This window comes from Martes martes, assembly GCF_963455335.1.
Source record: "Martes martes genome assembly, chromosome: 9".
In the NCBI taxonomy this organism is placed as follows: Eukaryota; Metazoa; Chordata; class Mammalia; order Carnivora; family Mustelidae; genus Martes; species Martes martes.
In genome coordinates this window covers 58894274-58910594 of record NC_137896.1, presented here as the reverse complement: position 1 = coordinate 58910594, position 16321 = coordinate 58894274, and the positions used below count along the sequence as shown (strand labels likewise).

The 16321-nt window shown below is 43.6% G+C and overlaps 2 protein-coding genes across 8 annotated transcripts in view; one reads left to right on the top strand and one right to left on the bottom strand.

Annotated features, from left to right (window-relative positions):
- Positions 1 to 3689: 3689 nt before the first annotated feature.
- RPL31 (ribosomal protein L31) lies at positions 3690 to 15958 on the top strand. Of its 4 annotated transcripts, none has more exons than XM_080813931.1 (6): positions 3690 to 3736; positions 4141 to 4247; positions 10667 to 10792; positions 12197 to 12309; positions 12631 to 12682; positions 15161 to 15958. In XM_080813931.1, exons 2-5 carry the CDS (start codon positions 4141 to 4143, stop codon positions 12660 to 12662), a joined length of 378 nt encoding a protein of 125 aa, XP_080670057.1. In that variant the 5' UTR covers positions 3690 to 3736; the 3' UTR covers positions 12663 to 12682; positions 15161 to 15958. The 4 variants fall into 4 exon arrangements, with proteins under 4 accessions (XP_080670057.1, XP_080670056.1, XP_080670055.1 ...); XM_080813930.1 differs by lacking the exon at positions 15161 to 15958 and adding an exon at positions 14486 to 14778; XM_080813929.1 differs by lacking the exon at positions 15161 to 15958 and adding an exon at positions 14289 to 14771.
- Positions 13656 to 16321, bottom strand: part of TBC1D8 (TBC1 domain family member 8) — a 105066-nt gene continuing 102400 nt past the window's right edge. For all 4 annotated transcript variants that reach the window (XM_080813924.1, XM_080813925.1, XM_080813926.1 and 1 more), the window contains exon 20: positions 13656 to 14744. In XM_080813924.1, coding sequence (XP_080670050.1) covers positions 14283 to 14744 — 462 coding nt within the window. In that variant the 3' untranslated portion in view covers positions 13656 to 14282. The remainder of the gene's footprint in view (positions 14745 to 16321) is intronic.

Here is a 16321-nt window from a genome sequence, read left to right as displayed (position 1 = left end):
AGGGAAAATTCCAAACATCACCATACCTCCTCACCTTCCCTCTTTAAAAACAGCCCCCGCCCACTACCTCATTACAGACAGCCTCTCCTTTGCTGTTCTGCCTGCTGCTCTCTTGCCCTGTATTCAGTAAACTTCTGTCTCCTTTGTTCTGTCTTGGGTGAAGCCTTTCAGGGCCCACACCACGGGCTTCCACCCAATCACGGCCCCACATCTGGGGGCTCCCATCCGTTCAGGGGATTCACCACAGTTAGACACCACACAAAAAAAAAAAAAAAAAAAAAAAAAAAAGTCTGTTAAACTAGTACGATTTTGGAATTGAACTGTTCTGTAAATTCAAAGGTTTATAAATCTGATCTTTCTGTATTTGAATTTTAATTGGCTGTCAGAATCCTTTTAAGCAAAGTAAGATTTTTTTAAAAGATTTTATTTATTTAGGGGTACCTGGGTGGCTAGATGGGTTAAGCCTCTGCCTTCGGCTCAGGTCATGATCTCAGGGTCCTGGGATCAAGCCCCACATCGGGCTCTCTGCTCGGCGGAGAGCCTGCTTCCCTTCCTCTCTCTCTGCCTGCTTCTCTGCCTACTTGTGATCTCTGTCTGTCAAATAAATAAAATCTTAAAAAAAAAAATTAGTCGAATGACTATTTAAAAAAAAAGATTTTATTTATTTATTTGACAGAGATCACAAGTAGGCAGAGAGGCAGGCAGAGAGAGGCGGGGGGGGGGGCTCCATCCCAGGACCCTGAGATCACCAGCGGAGCCAAAGGCAGAGGCTTTGACCCACTAAGCCACTCAGGCACCCCCAAAGTGAGATTTTTAATGGAAGCAGCATATTTATTGTCCTAGGATTTTCTAGCTGGAAGCCATTGAAAAAGGGTGGAGTATAGCATGCTACTAATTTAATTCAGCATTGCTTAAATCTTATACATATTCAGCATCTGGATAAACTCAGAAAACTCTTTATTGTGCCACATCTCTTTAAATCCGCATAACATCAGGGGAAATTTAATCCCCAAGCATTTGATTCATTTAATTTTGCTCACTAAAAGGTTGTTTTGCAACCCTGTCTTGTTTCCAGAAAAACCATGACCTTCTCTTTGGAAAACTGCAAAGTCTTGGCTCATGAGGAGGGGCTGAAATGCGAACTCTGGAATACACAAGTTTTGGAATGCTGCTACTGGACACATCTTCTTTTAGCGCCTCCCTTCTGCACCACCACACCCCTTCCATCTTAAAAATCTTCCAGTGGCTTTGCTTACGAAGTCCCACTGGACCATTCAGCTGAGCCCCGAATCTGCCCCAAAGACCCTCCAGCATTTAAGGCTTGTTGCTCCCTTGAGACCGGGGTCTTCTTCCTTGCTGCCCCCACGGGGTAGCGTTCAGATCCTGTCTCATTTTAACAATTCCCTGGTAATCACCAAAAGTAAAAAGACATGGGCAAGAAGCCCAGCTAACAAATACTGGAGACTTGCAAAAGACACAAAGTTCATATTACAGGTTTTGGTCTGTGGGAGGCCAGCAGTGGACTGGCCTGACCCGTGAGGCTAGACTGAAACATGAGAGCCTCAGCCAGTCTGATGGTTATCAGACCTTCAAACCAAATGGTTTTTATTATTTGTCTGTTTGACCTTTACTTAAAGCAGCAGTTGAGAGCTGAAAGGGCGATTTTGTCAATTTCCAGTAGAGGGGTCTATTTGCTTGAAATTTAACAACTTTCAAGATACAAGAAGATCCTTAAGTGTTTCCAAGAAAATAAAACATATCACAAAGGATGACACATGACGTCTCAACAACCACACTGAAAGAAGACAATGGAGAATGCCTTCAAAACACGGGGAAGAAATTTTCAACCTGAAATTCCATACAAGTGAAAGTATTAATGAATTCAAGGGTTGAATGAAAACCTTCAGATATGTGAGGACTCAAAAACTTTAGCTCTCATCCTCCCTGTGTTAAGGCACTAAATGGTGTGCTCCTCTGAAGTAAGGGAGTTCATCAAGAATAAAGAAGGTAGGGGCGCCTGGGTGGCTCAGTGGGTTGAGGCCTCTGCCTTCGGCTCAGGTCATGATCCCGGGGTCCTGGGATCGAGCCCCGCATCGGGCTCTCTGCTTGGCAGGGAGCCTGCTTCCTCCTCTCTGCCTGCCTTTCTGCCTACTTGTGATCTCTCTCTGTCAATAAATAAATAAAATCTTTAAAAAAAAAAAAAAAAAAAAAAAGAATAAAGAAGGTATGGGTCCAAGCGACTGTCTTAGAATCCCTGGATTGGTGACATTGTTATTAGATTTCTCAGAAGCTCCAGAACGATCCCTCTCGGCACCTCCTCAGATCTCCCTGTCATCTCTCAGATATCTAAGCTACTCGTACAACATGACTGCTTCATGCTTCCCCGGGTCCCCTGCCTTTTGTTCCCCTCCCTCAGCATGTCTTCCCCCAGGCTTTATGCCCCAGGAGACAGTATAGGTGGCAAGCATCCCAACCCCATACTCACTCCTCACTCTGTCCTCATCTGGCTCCTTCCCACTCCCAATTGTTCCAGGAGTGAAACTTGCTGATACCACTGATTCTCTCCTGTCTGGAGAATCTAGTGGGTCCATCTCAATATTTGCCTTACTTGAACTCTGTAGCATGTAGAACCTGTTGATCACTCTGGCTTCCTTCTGCCTTAGAATACTTTTTCCAAATAAAGCTTTTCCTACTGCTCTAATGACAGGTTACTAATTTCTTCATCCTCTGCTCCCACACCGCTTACATGTAGAGTCTTCTCAACACTGGTCTTCTCTCTCCAAATGCTCTTGATTTTACCTTCTTGTTTAACTATAAAATCAGGCTGCTTCTTTCTAATCCTGCTGCAACTGCCCTAATTCAGATCCTCCTTATTTGTCTCTATTATGTGGTTTCTTTCTACAAGTTTCCTTGCTACTATCCTGCTCCTCTGCTCCTAATCGGTTCTTCAGTGTAGCTGAATTGTTTCTAAAACAGATTTGATCGTGGCAGTGCCCTTCTGACAATTTCAATGATTCATTATTACCTGTAATACTCAAACTCCCGAGTAAGGCCCCACACTATCTCATGTCCCGGCCTAGAGTCTAGGAAGCCGTAGTGCTTCAGACCATTCACCTGCCTCACTCCACCACTTCTCTGCCTGGCTACCTCCTGCCCATCCTTCCAGCGCAGCACAAACCTCCTTGCTTTCTGCACCCCGACCCACCCCTGCATCGGGAGGAACACGACCCTCAGGTGGCTCCACGGTCCGGGACAGTAAACACGCGCGTTCAGCAGCACTCCTCAAAGCGAGCCCTGCCAAGCCGACTTCTCTGAGACCGCCAGCCAGGCACGGCACCGCACTCAGGTTCAGCAAACGGTGGCCAAATCAGTGAGAGAAAGAGGAAAACAAAGGAGTGTCTTCCTTTCCTGGCCCTGTTCCTACCCAGCTGTGGGCCTGCCTCTTATTTTTTCCGAAGGTTTAGGGAAAGAGGCGAAAGAACCACCGGCGTTCGGGACCCGGAGGGAACAAAACTGCTAGAAGCCGGGTGCCGAGAGTGCGGCCGGAGTGCGCAGCCGCACGGCGCTGGCCCCGCCCCCGAGGTGCGCTCTCTTTTCCCCGGGCGCGCGCCGCTTACGTCTCAGCGTCTTCTCTGCTTTCAAGCGCCTCCACGCGACCCGGAAGCTGTACTTGTGACGCTTCTTTCCCTCTCCCACAATACCTCGCGCTCTTCCTTTCCAACCCGGGCCCGGCAGAGTAAGTATGGGTGCTGCGTCCTGGCTTTAGGAATCTGGTTCCATCCTCGCTCGGGATTGTGCTGACCGGGACAGCGAGATTTCTCCTAGGCCAGACCGGGACTCTGCGTTCCGGGGGGACAGGAATCCGCGCTGTGGAGGGGCTCCCGTAGTCTGGGAAACCGGCCAGGCTTAGGGGAGCCGAGTCTGCAGGAGTTTCCGGGGCGGGAGCACCTGAGGGGCGCGGGTGCTTTGGCCGGCGGGTGACCGGCTTGGCTTTGCCCATACCTGGGGCTTCGAGTGCCTGGCCGAACCCTCTGCACCGGGACGCGCCCCGAGGGTGGCAGCGTGAGGCCGGGCTCGGGAGGGAGGACTTGGCTTGTGCTGGTCCCACTTTGCTCTGAACTTCCTTGTCGCTGGGTTTAGATGGCTCCCGCGAAGAAGGGTGGCGAGAAGAAGAAGGGCCGTTCTGCCATCAACGAGGTAGTGACCAGAGAATACACCATCAACATTCACAAGCGCATCCATGGAGTGTGAGTATCCCTGCAGTCGGGCCCGGTGCCTTGCAGGTCAGGGGGCCCGAGCTCATGCGTCTGGCTGTCACTCGGAGGTCTGTCTAGTTGTCAAAAAGCCAGATGGTGTTGAAATCGGTTATTTTTCCTTTGGAAACTCAAATCTGTATTCCATGGCCTGTGTTTAAGGTTTATAAGGTTTTAGTGTGTAATCCTCGGAGGGTAAGGGCTGGAAACACGAGATTGAATAATAGTTTCTGGGAGAGCCAGTTGAGGGGAATTTGGTGATGGTAAAAACATTTCACTTGGTGATTTGTAAACTGAGTAAACCTGGCTGGGCTAAAGGGTAAAAGACGTGTAAAGGAAGGAAAGCAAGCTTTTGAAAACGTCTCTAGACCCAGTAAAGCTAACATATTAACTAAAAAGCTGTGTCCAGCCCAGAATGTGAACAATTAAAGATTCTTTTGTACTTAAGATCCTGACCCACACAAATACATACTAGTACTGGTTGAGTGGTAATACTAGAAAAACAGAATGTTGTTAGAGAGTGTATCAGTGGAGTTATAGGGCAATGTTTGTGCAAAGGACACCTGACTGATGTGGATTTGTGATGTACAAGAATATTGAGAATGATTTTGAGTGTTGTAGTTTTGGTGTTTTTGTCTAGGGTTTGGTTTTCAGTCCTTAAGCTTAGTGAGTTGTCCCCCTTCTGCGTATATGCTTACTGCTGAGAATGAAGACGAAATCTCTTCTTGAATACTGTTTATTTAGAGTACTTTTTAAAGGTAGAATACTAATTTTATTTTATTTTATTTTTTAAAGATTTTACTTATTTATTTGTCAGAGAGAGAGCGCGAGCAGAGGCAGAGGGAGAAGCAGGCTCCCCGCCAAGCAAGGAGCCCAATATGGGACTCCATCCCAGGACGCTGGGATCATGCCCTGAGCCGAAGGCAGCTGCTTAACCAACTGAGCCACCCAGGCGTCCCTAGAATACTAATTTTAAAACCTACATCCACAAGCAAGCCCATTTCCCCCCATAGCACATATGTATATTTCCTATTTGACTTCACTACATACTTGTAAAGAGTAACCTTAAGCTGAAAAAAGAATTACTTTGGTTCCGAATCTATAGCCCCAGTTTGCAAAAACTTTCTCAACTAGTTCTGCCAAGGTTCTAACCGGATAGGATTCTCCAGTCTCAACTTGGACTTTAAAGTTAAAATAAGACAACATACTAATGTGGAGCCTGTTAGTGCCTGAACATGAATTTTGGTTAGCCTGTTAGCTATAGCAGTCTAGCCAAACAGCTGGTCAGGTTAAAAATAGAGCTTCAGAATCAAGACCAAATTTTAATTGAACTGCCTATAGACTTTCACATTGGAGCCCCTTATTTTTGTCTCCTGCTCTTGAGGACCAAGTATCTAAAGTCAGAATTTCGATATTAAGTTCCTCACAGTAATAGAGGAAAGTGTTAGTGAAATTCATGGGCTAAATTACAGTCCATGCCTTTTGGAGAGGGGGGGGGGAAATCTTGTTAACTGGTTAAGGTAAGACCCACACAAATTCTGGTCTCCTTAACAACCACTCTGTAAAATGGTAACGTATCACTGACAATCTAGAAACCAGAAACCTGGAGCGAGATTGAGATTGGTTTAACTTGGTCCCCTGAAAGTCATGTACCAGGGCTGAGAGGTGGTTCTAAATAGATTTGCGTGTTGGTGATGAGCTTTGGGGAAGGCCTAAGTGTGTGCAGAAACAAGACAGGAACATCCCTGTTCTGGCTAATACTGTTTTTAAACTGTCGGTGGATGGAAGCAAAGTCCCTAACTGGACATTTTTGTCCCCAAAACCTCTTCAGCTGGAGAATTTGGTAGTAATTGGCCCAGAGGAAAGTAATGAGACCTGGCCAGTTGGTAACCCTGCTTCACATCTCCTAATTTTGTATGCATATATCTCTGTTCAGTGAGAAGTACAGTACTCCACGGGTATGCCTACAGAATTCGCCTTCACCATTCCTCTTCCAGTCAAGTTCTTGAACACAGGAACATCAGCACCAGAATCAACAATAGAGAGGACCACCAGAGTTCCACTAAGTCATTAGAAATAAGTTTCTTAGACAATTATCTTATGATCTCCCTGATAAGAGGAAGTTGAGAGGCAAAGTGGGGGGTTTGAGGGGTAGGGAAGGAAAAAATGAAACAAGATGGGATCGGGAGGGAGACAAACCATAAGAGACTCAATCTCACAAACTGAGGGTTGCTGGGGGAGGGGGAGAGAGAGAGGGTGGTTGGATTATGGACATTGGGGAAGGTATATCCTATGGTGAGTGCTGTGAAGTGTGTAACCTGGCGATTCACAGACCTGTACCCTTGGGGCTAGTAAGACATATGTTAATAAAAAATAAAAAATAAGTTTCTTTGAGAAATTGCCTTAGGGTGGCTTGTAGACAATCAGCAGAGAGGCCAGATTCCCCTGAAACAGTGATGAAACATCGAAGTTAATGTTTCTCTTTTTTAATTTTAATCTTGGGTAACACTAAACGTACAATTTGCCAATAGTAAATACATATTCAGATAAGGGATACCATATCCCTTTTCTTTCACTGAATAGATCTTGAAATAGCAGTGGACTTGAAAGATGACGAGGTGATGGGGAGGGGCACTTGTTCAGTCTTCCTTTGAAACACTTGGAAGTCGGTCATGTTTTCTTCTGCGAGGTCTTTCTCAGAAAATGCGGGTAGTTCAGAAGTAAATGACCAAAACCACGAATCTCTCCTTGTAGGATGCCAGCACTCTTGTTGCAAGTTTTTGTAACAGCATCCAGTTCAAGAACCAAAGTGACTTCCCTTTCTGGTCTTCGATTCGAGGCCAGTCAGCCTCTGAATCCTCTGACCAGGGAGATCCTGATACCTGATGTAATGCAGTTCCTGGGGGCGTGCAAGTCAGTAGAGGCCCTGGGAAGGATTTGAAGAGTCTGAGAGATTTTTGTTCTCTTTCTTTATTAGCCTGGAATTCCAAGCCATGCTTTCCAAGGCTTTTAGCTAAGGGAGATTCGTCGAGGCAAACCAATACCTTTGAATTTTCTTTTGTTATTTTCCTGAAGTAGGCTCTTTTCACTAGTGATTGATGGGGTCATATTAATATTAAGAATGCATGAGGGAGAATGTTTTATTTAACAGATGGAATACAGTATATCTTAGTTTTTTCATTCACTCTAACTCTGGACTCCTGGGATAGTCACTGTTTGAGAATTAATAGCAGGAGCCACTGTAGAAAGATTGTGCATAAGGGGGGTTATTGGCAGACCTGGATTTCTTGTGTGATCCACAGTGCCATTGCAGCAACTTCTTCAGTCTCATGGAAGGCAGTGTTTTGATGTGGTTATTGGTGTTTATAATAGCAAATGTTACACAGCAAAACAGTCTTTTGAGGCACCCAAGGGTGGAACAAAATTTCTTGCCCTGTACTGGGCATTCTCTTAATCTCAGGAAAACTAATTTTTTTTTTGATGATTTATTTATTTATTTGACAGAGAGATCACAGGTAGGCAAAGAGGCAGGCAGAGAGAGAGAGGAAGCAGGCTCACACCAAGCAGAGAGCCCGATGCAGAACTTGATCCCAGGATCCTGAGATCATGACCTGAGCTGAAGGCAGAGACTTAACCCACTGAGCTACCCAGGTGCCCTAGGAAAGCTAATTTTATGAGGGATATAAATGTGTGGTAGTACCCACATTGGGCCTGGTACTTGACTGCATTTCCGTGTGTGAGCCGAGGAACATTGTGTGCAGTGTCTCACCTGGGGTCCCTGAGGATGGCTTCTGGGCCAAAAATCCCGTGCCTTTGTGCATTAATGCTGCTAGGGAGTAACCACATTTCCTTCCCTGGTTTGGGGAGCATATCAAGCACTTAACTGAGTATTAGGCACAGTCCTGGACTCTGCAGATTGATCAGGAAATCAAAGACCCTATCTTACTAGTTTACTTAGTAGGAAATTTAGAAACGAAATGGTAAAAAGTGCCAGGTGGAAAGTTAGTCACTGGATGAAGGGGAGTGCTGTTTTAAAGTCCACACAGATGCTGGGACGTTTGAAAAGTATAGGTGTGAAACAAGTTTTTCAGGCACTTTGTGCTTTATTATAAAACCCCTAGGTGAAGACCTGAATCCTTTGGCCATTTCTTAGTCCTCCTTGATAGGTAACAATTGATAGTTTATTCTTCATTTTTCTGTGGAAATGTTTTATTCATTTTGCTTCCGAAGAGTCCACAGTATTGTGCTTTTCTTATTTCTCCTCTAGCTTCTGACTTTGTGGTTCTTCCTCATGTCCTCTTTTTAAAGATTTATTTACTTCAAAGAGCGAGTGGGGTAGGGTGGGGCGGGGAGTGCAAAGGGAGAAAGAATGATAAGCAGACTCCATGCTGAGTATGGAGTCCAATGCGGGGCTTGATCTCATGACCTGAGCCAAAAGCAAGAATCGGATGCTGAACTGACTGTGCCAACTAGCGGCCCACCCCCACATCCTCTTGATCCTTTTTCCAACATTCTCTTAATGTTGATGAACCCTGGGACTCTTTTCCATCTATGCTTGGTAATAGCAAATAGTCTTAAGGCCTCAAACATACAACTACTGTTCATTTGGGTAGTTAGGCATCGCACACCAAACTCCTAACGTTCTCTTGAGGCTTTCCCTGTGTTAGTCATTGTCAAGTGAGTGTGTCCTGTTGGCTCTACCTTCCAGTTTTACCAATCGCACTGGTCCCACCACCATTCTGTCTCACTTGAATTGTTAGAGTTAGCTCCCTGCTCCTGGTTCCCTCCTTCACCCCCAAATACGTGGTCCATTCTCAAACCCTCCCGGCTTCCCATCTTATTCAGATTCTAGAAGCCCAACTTCTTGCTCTGATTCCACATGAGCTGGCTACTTACTTTATTAATCATACCAGGCATGTACCTGATTCAGGGTAGCTGGTTTTATTTTATTTATTATTTTTTTAAGGTTTTATTTATTTATTTGACAGAGATCACAAGTAGACAGAGAGGCAGGTAGAGGGAGAGGGGGAAGCACGCTGCCTGCTGAGCAGAGAGCCCGATGTGGGACTCGATCCCAGGACCCTGAGACCATGACCTGAGCTGAAGGCAGAGGCTTAATCCACTGAGCCACCCAGGCACCCCCAGCTGGTTTTATTTTTACTCTTTCCTTCTGCCTGAATGCTTTTCTCACAGATGCCTAAATGTCTGCTCTCAAGATCTGCACATCTTGACTCCACTATCATCTTGGCCATTTATTTAAACCTTCATTCCCTTTCCCTGATGCTCCCTCTCTCTCTTCCCCTGGTTTATTTTTCTCTGTAGTACTTGCTACTGTCTCATATACTCCATGTATCACCTACATGAGCTACCTGAATAATTAGATTTTGTCTGTTGGACCTACTGTTGTTATTTTAGGCACCTTTTATTTCTAGATGGTCAAGTGTTTAAGTGAATGAACTGAGCTTGCTTGATAGGTTCTAGAAATAGCAAGGAGGCTGATGAGGGTAGAGCAAAGGGAATGGGAGACTAAGAAGCAGAGTGGGGTGGGAAGGCAGTCATCTTTCACAAGCATGTGAAGTCACTGAAGGTTTTAGAGCAGATTTAACTCTAACATGCTCTGTGTGTTATTTATATTGGATTTCATAAAATTCACTCCATCTAACAAAAGTGGAGCACCTAGTAGTATGTGCCAGGCCCTGCATTAGGTTACAGAGATGAAAGGTTGACTTGGCCCCTTCTCTGACCTTCACAGTCTTAGGTGATAGGACACCTTTTTAGACCGGGGTCTTTCCCCACATCCCGAGAAATAGCCTTCACTTGTCCAAATGGTTGACCATTTCAGCCTGTAGTGAAGTTGTTGCTTTTTCACATTGTTTAACTAAAAACATGAAATTCAAATGACTTTCTGTACCCTCATGTAAAAGAACAAGTACTTAAGAGTTGGAACAGACATGAATTAATGACGTGCTGACACATGCCAAGAGCTTCATTGAATTAACTCTTGTTGAGAGGAAATGTGTACAATTTTAGGCCCACCCCTATTCTTTAAGCCAAGACCGAGTTAATAATGAACCTTTGAATTAGTATTGAATGATGCTCAAAAACATGCCATGTCTTAAGGTGTAACAATCTGTATTTTGAAGTGAAGACGCTTTCATAGTATGGATGTTTTATGTTCAAGCATATCCGTCATTAGCATTTCTTAGGATCATCTACAGAGCTTCTTTCCCACATCACTAAAAGTGGATTGTGCATTTTCTATGTCCCCAGTATTAATAGTGGCTGCTGGGCATTGTACTATGGTGTAAAAGGGATTACTCCTATTTAAGGTTTGGCTTAGATTTTGTTTTATGAAAATAGGACAGAGCATGTTGCATATTTTATTTAATTCATTTATTTACTTTGACTCTCAGGGGTTTCAAGAAGCGTGCCCCTCGGGCACTCAAAGAGATCCGGAAATTTGCCATGAAGGAGATGGGAACTCCAGATGTGCGCATTGACACAAGGCTCAACAAAGCTGTCTGGGCCAAAGGAATAAGGTGCTAAAGCTATTTGTTATAAATTTTTTTTATAAAACTTTTATAATTACACTAGCTTTTAACCAATTCTGCACAGTCTGTGTAAGTTCAGTAATTAGCTAATGCATATGGAAGTATTTCCTTAAAATGTGATGATGGCTTCAAAGGGTGGGGTAGCATCTGCAGGGAAGCCCTTTGATGTGGTATTGGAACAGAGACCCAGATCATGGAGGAGCCAGCAGTGTGAGGGTTGAGTAAGAGCATTGCACAGAGAACAAACTTGCTGTGAGCTGGGAACAGGTTGGTGAAAGTAGAGTAGAATAAGTTGGTGAAAGTAGAGAAAGTAAAGTAGAATAACACGTTGGTAAAAGTAGAATAGAGTAAGATTTGAACAGTCAATGAGGATAGAGTTAGGAAGGAGATAGACCATGTGGCATCTTGTAGGTCATGACAGAGGTTGGATTGATCTCTAGACAAAATGGGAAATCATTGGCACAGTTGGTTTTTTGGTGTTTTTTTTTTTTTAACAGTGGGCAGTTTTGCCCACCCTCCCCCAGGGGGCGTTTTTGGTGTCATTTCTGGGGATTGCCACGGGTCAGGGGCTTTGCTGTATATCCCAGCCCAGTTGTCAATAGTGTCAAGGTTGAGAAGTCCTGCTTACAAGCAGGGGTGTGGTTTATGCTGTGGAGGATGATGTAAGGTGCTAGAGTAGACCTGGGTAATTAGGAGGCTGGTGGAACTATCTTCATCTGTGTAGTATTTCATCAGTGGGGTGAGAGGGGTCTGAGATTCAGCTTTACTCTGCTAGCATTGAGCATTCACACAATGGAGATGCGTTTGATAAAGGAGTGGCCAAAGAGGTCCCTTAAGATGATGGGGGAGGTGGGGAGTAGTGTCACAAAAGCCAAAAGGAGTCCTCTGAGTTTTGGAACGCTTTGTGTCCTCAGACCAATAAAAGGAGCTAGGCCACAGTAATGCCACTGTGGTTGAGTGAGAGGAGAGGCTTGTGTGTATAAGGTAGGGGAACAGAACAGTCTTTAGTCTTCTGTGTTGAATGTAGCCTGCAGAGTGGTGTTTCTGCAAATCAGCACTGAACATAGACAAATCCCCTAACCAAGATGGAGGTACTGGTGGTAAGAGGAGAAAGACCTAGCATGTTTGGGCCCATGTTTCTTCGTAGGTTGAGTATCAGCAGTTGCTGTCCGCTGAGATAGGTGTACATCCTGAGATGGTAGCATTTAACGTCTATCTGTGGCTCTGTATATTTTCCAGGGGACTGGACCTGTAGTGCTTGAGCAGATTCAGATTCAGGACAAAGCATTAGAAGTATGTTACACATGGAGAGCTAGGAGCTATCAATACTGTTGGCAGCTGTTTTCTTGATAGGAGACATTGACTTTAGCGGCACATTCATATTTTTATTAGGAACGTTCCATACCGCATCCGTGTGCGGTTGTCCAGAAAACGTAACGAGGATGAAGATTCCCCAAACAAGCTCTATACACTAGTCACCTATGTACCTGTCACCACTTTCAAAAGTAAGTTTTACTCCATCCTGCAAAGCTGTTTGGATTAAAAAAGCCATCCTTACCCCTTTGAAAACCCGAATTATGTGTCTTAAATACTTAATTGTGCTTCTGTATGCCCAGCGTCCTTTTAATAAGGAAATGGGTAACAAGGCATAATCGGTAAACCTTTGTGTCACGGTGTGGAGAAGTGGAGGAGGATACAAAACAGGTCGATATCTGGGTTGTAAAAAGTTCCCAAAATACTAGCCGAAACCCTTTAAGAAAAGTTTTTTGCAGTGTTCAGGCGTGAAGTGTGGTATGGAAGTTGACTGGCCGTCTCATCTTTTGCAGATCTACAGACAGTTAATGTGGATGAAAACTAATGGCTGATTGTCAAATAAAGGTATAAAACTGCTTTATGTTCTGATTTTCCTTTTATAGTTTGTAGTATACAGCTGACTCTTGAAGAGCATAGAGATTAGAGGCATGGATTCCCACATAGTCAACTACCCAAAATTTACCAATAAAATAAGCTAGAGAAAAAAATATTAAGTCATGAGAAAATATATTTATAGTACTCTATCCACAAAAAAAAAAATCCACATATAAGTGGGCCCTCATGTAGTACAAGAGTCAACTGTAAGATCCCTGCAGTTCCCAATTACATAGGATCATTTGGAGAGCTTTTCCTAAATGGCATTCCTGTGCCCATTCTCCCCAGCCCCTGGGGTTTCTGAGCATTTGAGTAGAGCCTAAGCAGGTTTTCGAAGGTGTTATGGAAGTGCCGCCTGACCTGAGAAAACATTTTAGGTATCTGGGACATTGGAGGTATACTGTTAATTCTAAGGAACATTTTTCTAGAGACTGACATCTAGAACTCAATTGGCCACTGTTCACATTTGAACACATTTAAGTGATGCAATTGATAGATTTAATGAAATAATAATTGGTAGTATATCCCTGAGCTGTTTGTGTTGAGTATGCTTGTCTAAAGGTATAGAATAGTCTGATTTTTGATGGGTAACCAGATTATGGCTTAGGTGTACAATTTGTACTATATGTACAGCTTACCTTTTTGTAATGGCCCCCTGAAGTGTTTTTAATCCCAGTTTACATGGACCTGAATCACAGAGTGGGGGAAATCAGCTAAATTCAGCCTGAAAGCAAAGTGTCACAAGAATTAGATTTCTTTAGTGCTTACACCCCAACATACTGTATGCTGCTATAGAGAGGTCCCTCTTTGAAGCCCCAGGGGTGAGGGTAGTACGTAAGCGCAGTGGGGGTTGAGAACCACCTACAGTGTACAGTTCATGGAGAACACGGGAGTGGCAAGAGATCCTTCTAGACACAAGTATAAATTATAAGTAAGAACCAAGTCAATATAAAAATTTCTTTATTAAAAAACTTGGAGGCCAACATTGAAAGCATGGTTTGTATACATTTTTGGAAGGACAAAGTGAATACAACCAAATATATTAAAATGGTTTCAATTACCAGCATTGAAACAAAATTAGTGCAAAAAAGCCAAATACAATTGCACAGAGAGTGGCTCTTGGATCTTCAAAGTGAACTTGATTTGTGACCTCTCCCATTATCCAAGTGAAAAATGAGAGCTTTTGTCTGTGGTTTAGTATACATCTGACTCTTCTGTTCCATCTGAGAATGAAATCATACTAGCATCACAGCAGAAGTGCCCTGAAATCTCAGCAAATCTGATAAAAGTGAAATTTGCAAGTCACAGCATCAAGGGAACTAATGTATGGATACCCTATAGCTCTGGAAATATCCAACTAATAATTCTCAAAGAATAAATAGAGATGTTTGAGGGTTGCATCAATTCCCCAGGCCACAGCTGTGACTGTCAGGTTGCTTATCCAGATACCCAACTTGTGTAAAATACACTCAGAATGATTTCGACTAAAATCTGGATTTTAGGGCTGACAACCCACAAAACTGTTCTGTGCTTTGGTATGGCAGACTCCCCTCCACAAACTGCTCTCTTGCTACAGGTTACCCAGCTTGAGTTCAGGCTGTGATTGGCGGCTCATTTCCAGAGTTTTGAGACTGTACTGATTGATCTTGGCATTTTCAAGTTTGGATTTAATATCCAGTGGCTTTTCAAAAAAGTTGACTAGTGACTGTTCAGTCAGAAGTGAAGCTAAAATATGTTCAAGGGACACAGTCCAGTCCCCTTCTGCCTCTTCAGGAAATGTCTGGGAGTCCTGGGCAGTCCGCCCAGGGCTGGCATCTGCAAAAACCGAGTCCTGCTCTGGAAAAAGAGCTGAAGCGCGCAGCTCCTCCCCACATTCCTGGGAGCAGCTTCCAGAGCTGCTACTTCGCTGCCCCACTTCCCCGATCTGCAGCAGCAGAGTGGTTACTGTGGCAATGGCTTGATATAAATCATTTTCTTCTGGATCTTCATGGAACATACTGTACAGAGTCTTACAGAACTGGATAAATTCTCTCTGGAATTAAAAGTATATATGGCAGCATAACCAGGATGGAAGTAGAATGCATTTTTTTTTTAGACCTCATACTAAGTTCTTAGAGAAAACCACATCATACCATTAGAAGCAGATTATAAGGAAAGGTAGTTTAGCCCTTCTACTCGGAGAACATACTACCAACAGTGACTCCAGGGACTTTCACCACACACTCAGAAGTGGGCTCTTTGTCTATACAGCAACTATTCAGAAAGGTGTGCACCCTAGAGGACATGGGCACCCTTTAATCCAATCAGTGTGTAGAGAGGGATCCAGAAGCTGTGGAGATTTGCTTATAATGATCTTTAATCTTGGATTTACTAGAAAAAAGTTGGAGCTTAAATACTTAACAGCTTAAATACTATGACTGACTAAATTAGAGCTTTTTCATCTGATAGGAATACGATGGGGTAACTAAAAGCTGTAAAGTGAAATAATGAAAACAGTGATGCCTGATGCATTTCCAAGTTGTATCCACACTGCTGCTCAGTTGGAGAATCCGTATGTAATGCAAAGGAAGACACTTCCAGTGGGATTTAGCTGTATATTTATGCTGGGAATAGGGTCATGGTTGAGAACTGAGTTTTAGGAGAGATCTCCATGATTTTGAAGTAAATGAAAGCAAGGTGTTAAGACAGCCTATTTTTGTTTAAAGCAAAAATTGATACCACATATATCAATATTAGTACTGTGGCTCTGGGGGATGAGATTAGATTTGACTTTTTTTAATTGAGGTATAACTGACCAGCAACTTTGAAATGTGACTATATCCAAGAGATAGGATGAAAATTTAAAACTCCCCAACACTTCTGAATATTCCAGGAGGGTGTTAAGGCCACATGTACCGTGGTCAAAAAAGACCAAGAAACACTGCATTGCTAAATTCCACTCTTGAAGGCTCACAGTACACATTAGCACCAAACTGAATGAAATCCTTTAATAAAGGACCATTTCCAACTTGGACCCTACATTCCACAAACTTTGGGGGTAATCTTTTTCAAATAAAAACCTAGCACCAGGGGCACCTGGGTGGCTCAGTGGGTTAAAGCCTCTGCCTTTGGCTCAGGTCATGATCTCAGGGTCCTGGGATCTAGCCCCACATCGTTTGGCTCTCTGCCTAGCAGGGAATCTTCCTCCTCTCTCTCTGCCTGCCTCTGCCTACTTGTGATCTCTATCAAATAAATAAGTAAAATCTTAAAATAAAAAAAAAACTAGCACCATCAGGGCACTTAAATATAGTCTAGATACTGTTCAAAGGTTTCAGAGAGCTTTACCAGTACTGTATATTACAGCACCAATGATTTTTAAGAAACTAAAGAGAGAATAGTAATCCCTTCTAAGGGAAGAATGCTGTGTCCACAGTACTCTCCACCCCCAAATGCTATCATCTCTAGGCAGTAAATCTTCATCACAACCTAGGTGAATATAGGAGGAGTAGGATATAAAAACTTGAGATAGGATATGGTACATCCGCCCTTTGTGAAGAGTTTAGAATATCTAGTGTGTCTGAACGGATCACAGTTCAAATATTTCCCTTGTAATCACAACATTCAGCTCCT

Coding starts and splice junctions, on each gene's coding strand:
- RPL31 (XM_080813931.1), top strand. CDS start 4,141: ATGGCTCCCGCGAAGAAGGGTGGCGAGAAGAAGAAGGGCCGTTCTGCC. Junction 4,248..10,666: donor CACAAGCGCATCCATGGAGT/GTGAGTATCCCT, acceptor TTTGACTCTCAG/GGGTTTCAAGAAGCGTGCCC. Junction 12,310..12,630: donor ACCTGTCACCACTTTCAAAA/GTAAGTTTTACT, acceptor CATCTTTTGCAG/ATCTACAGACAGTTAATGTG.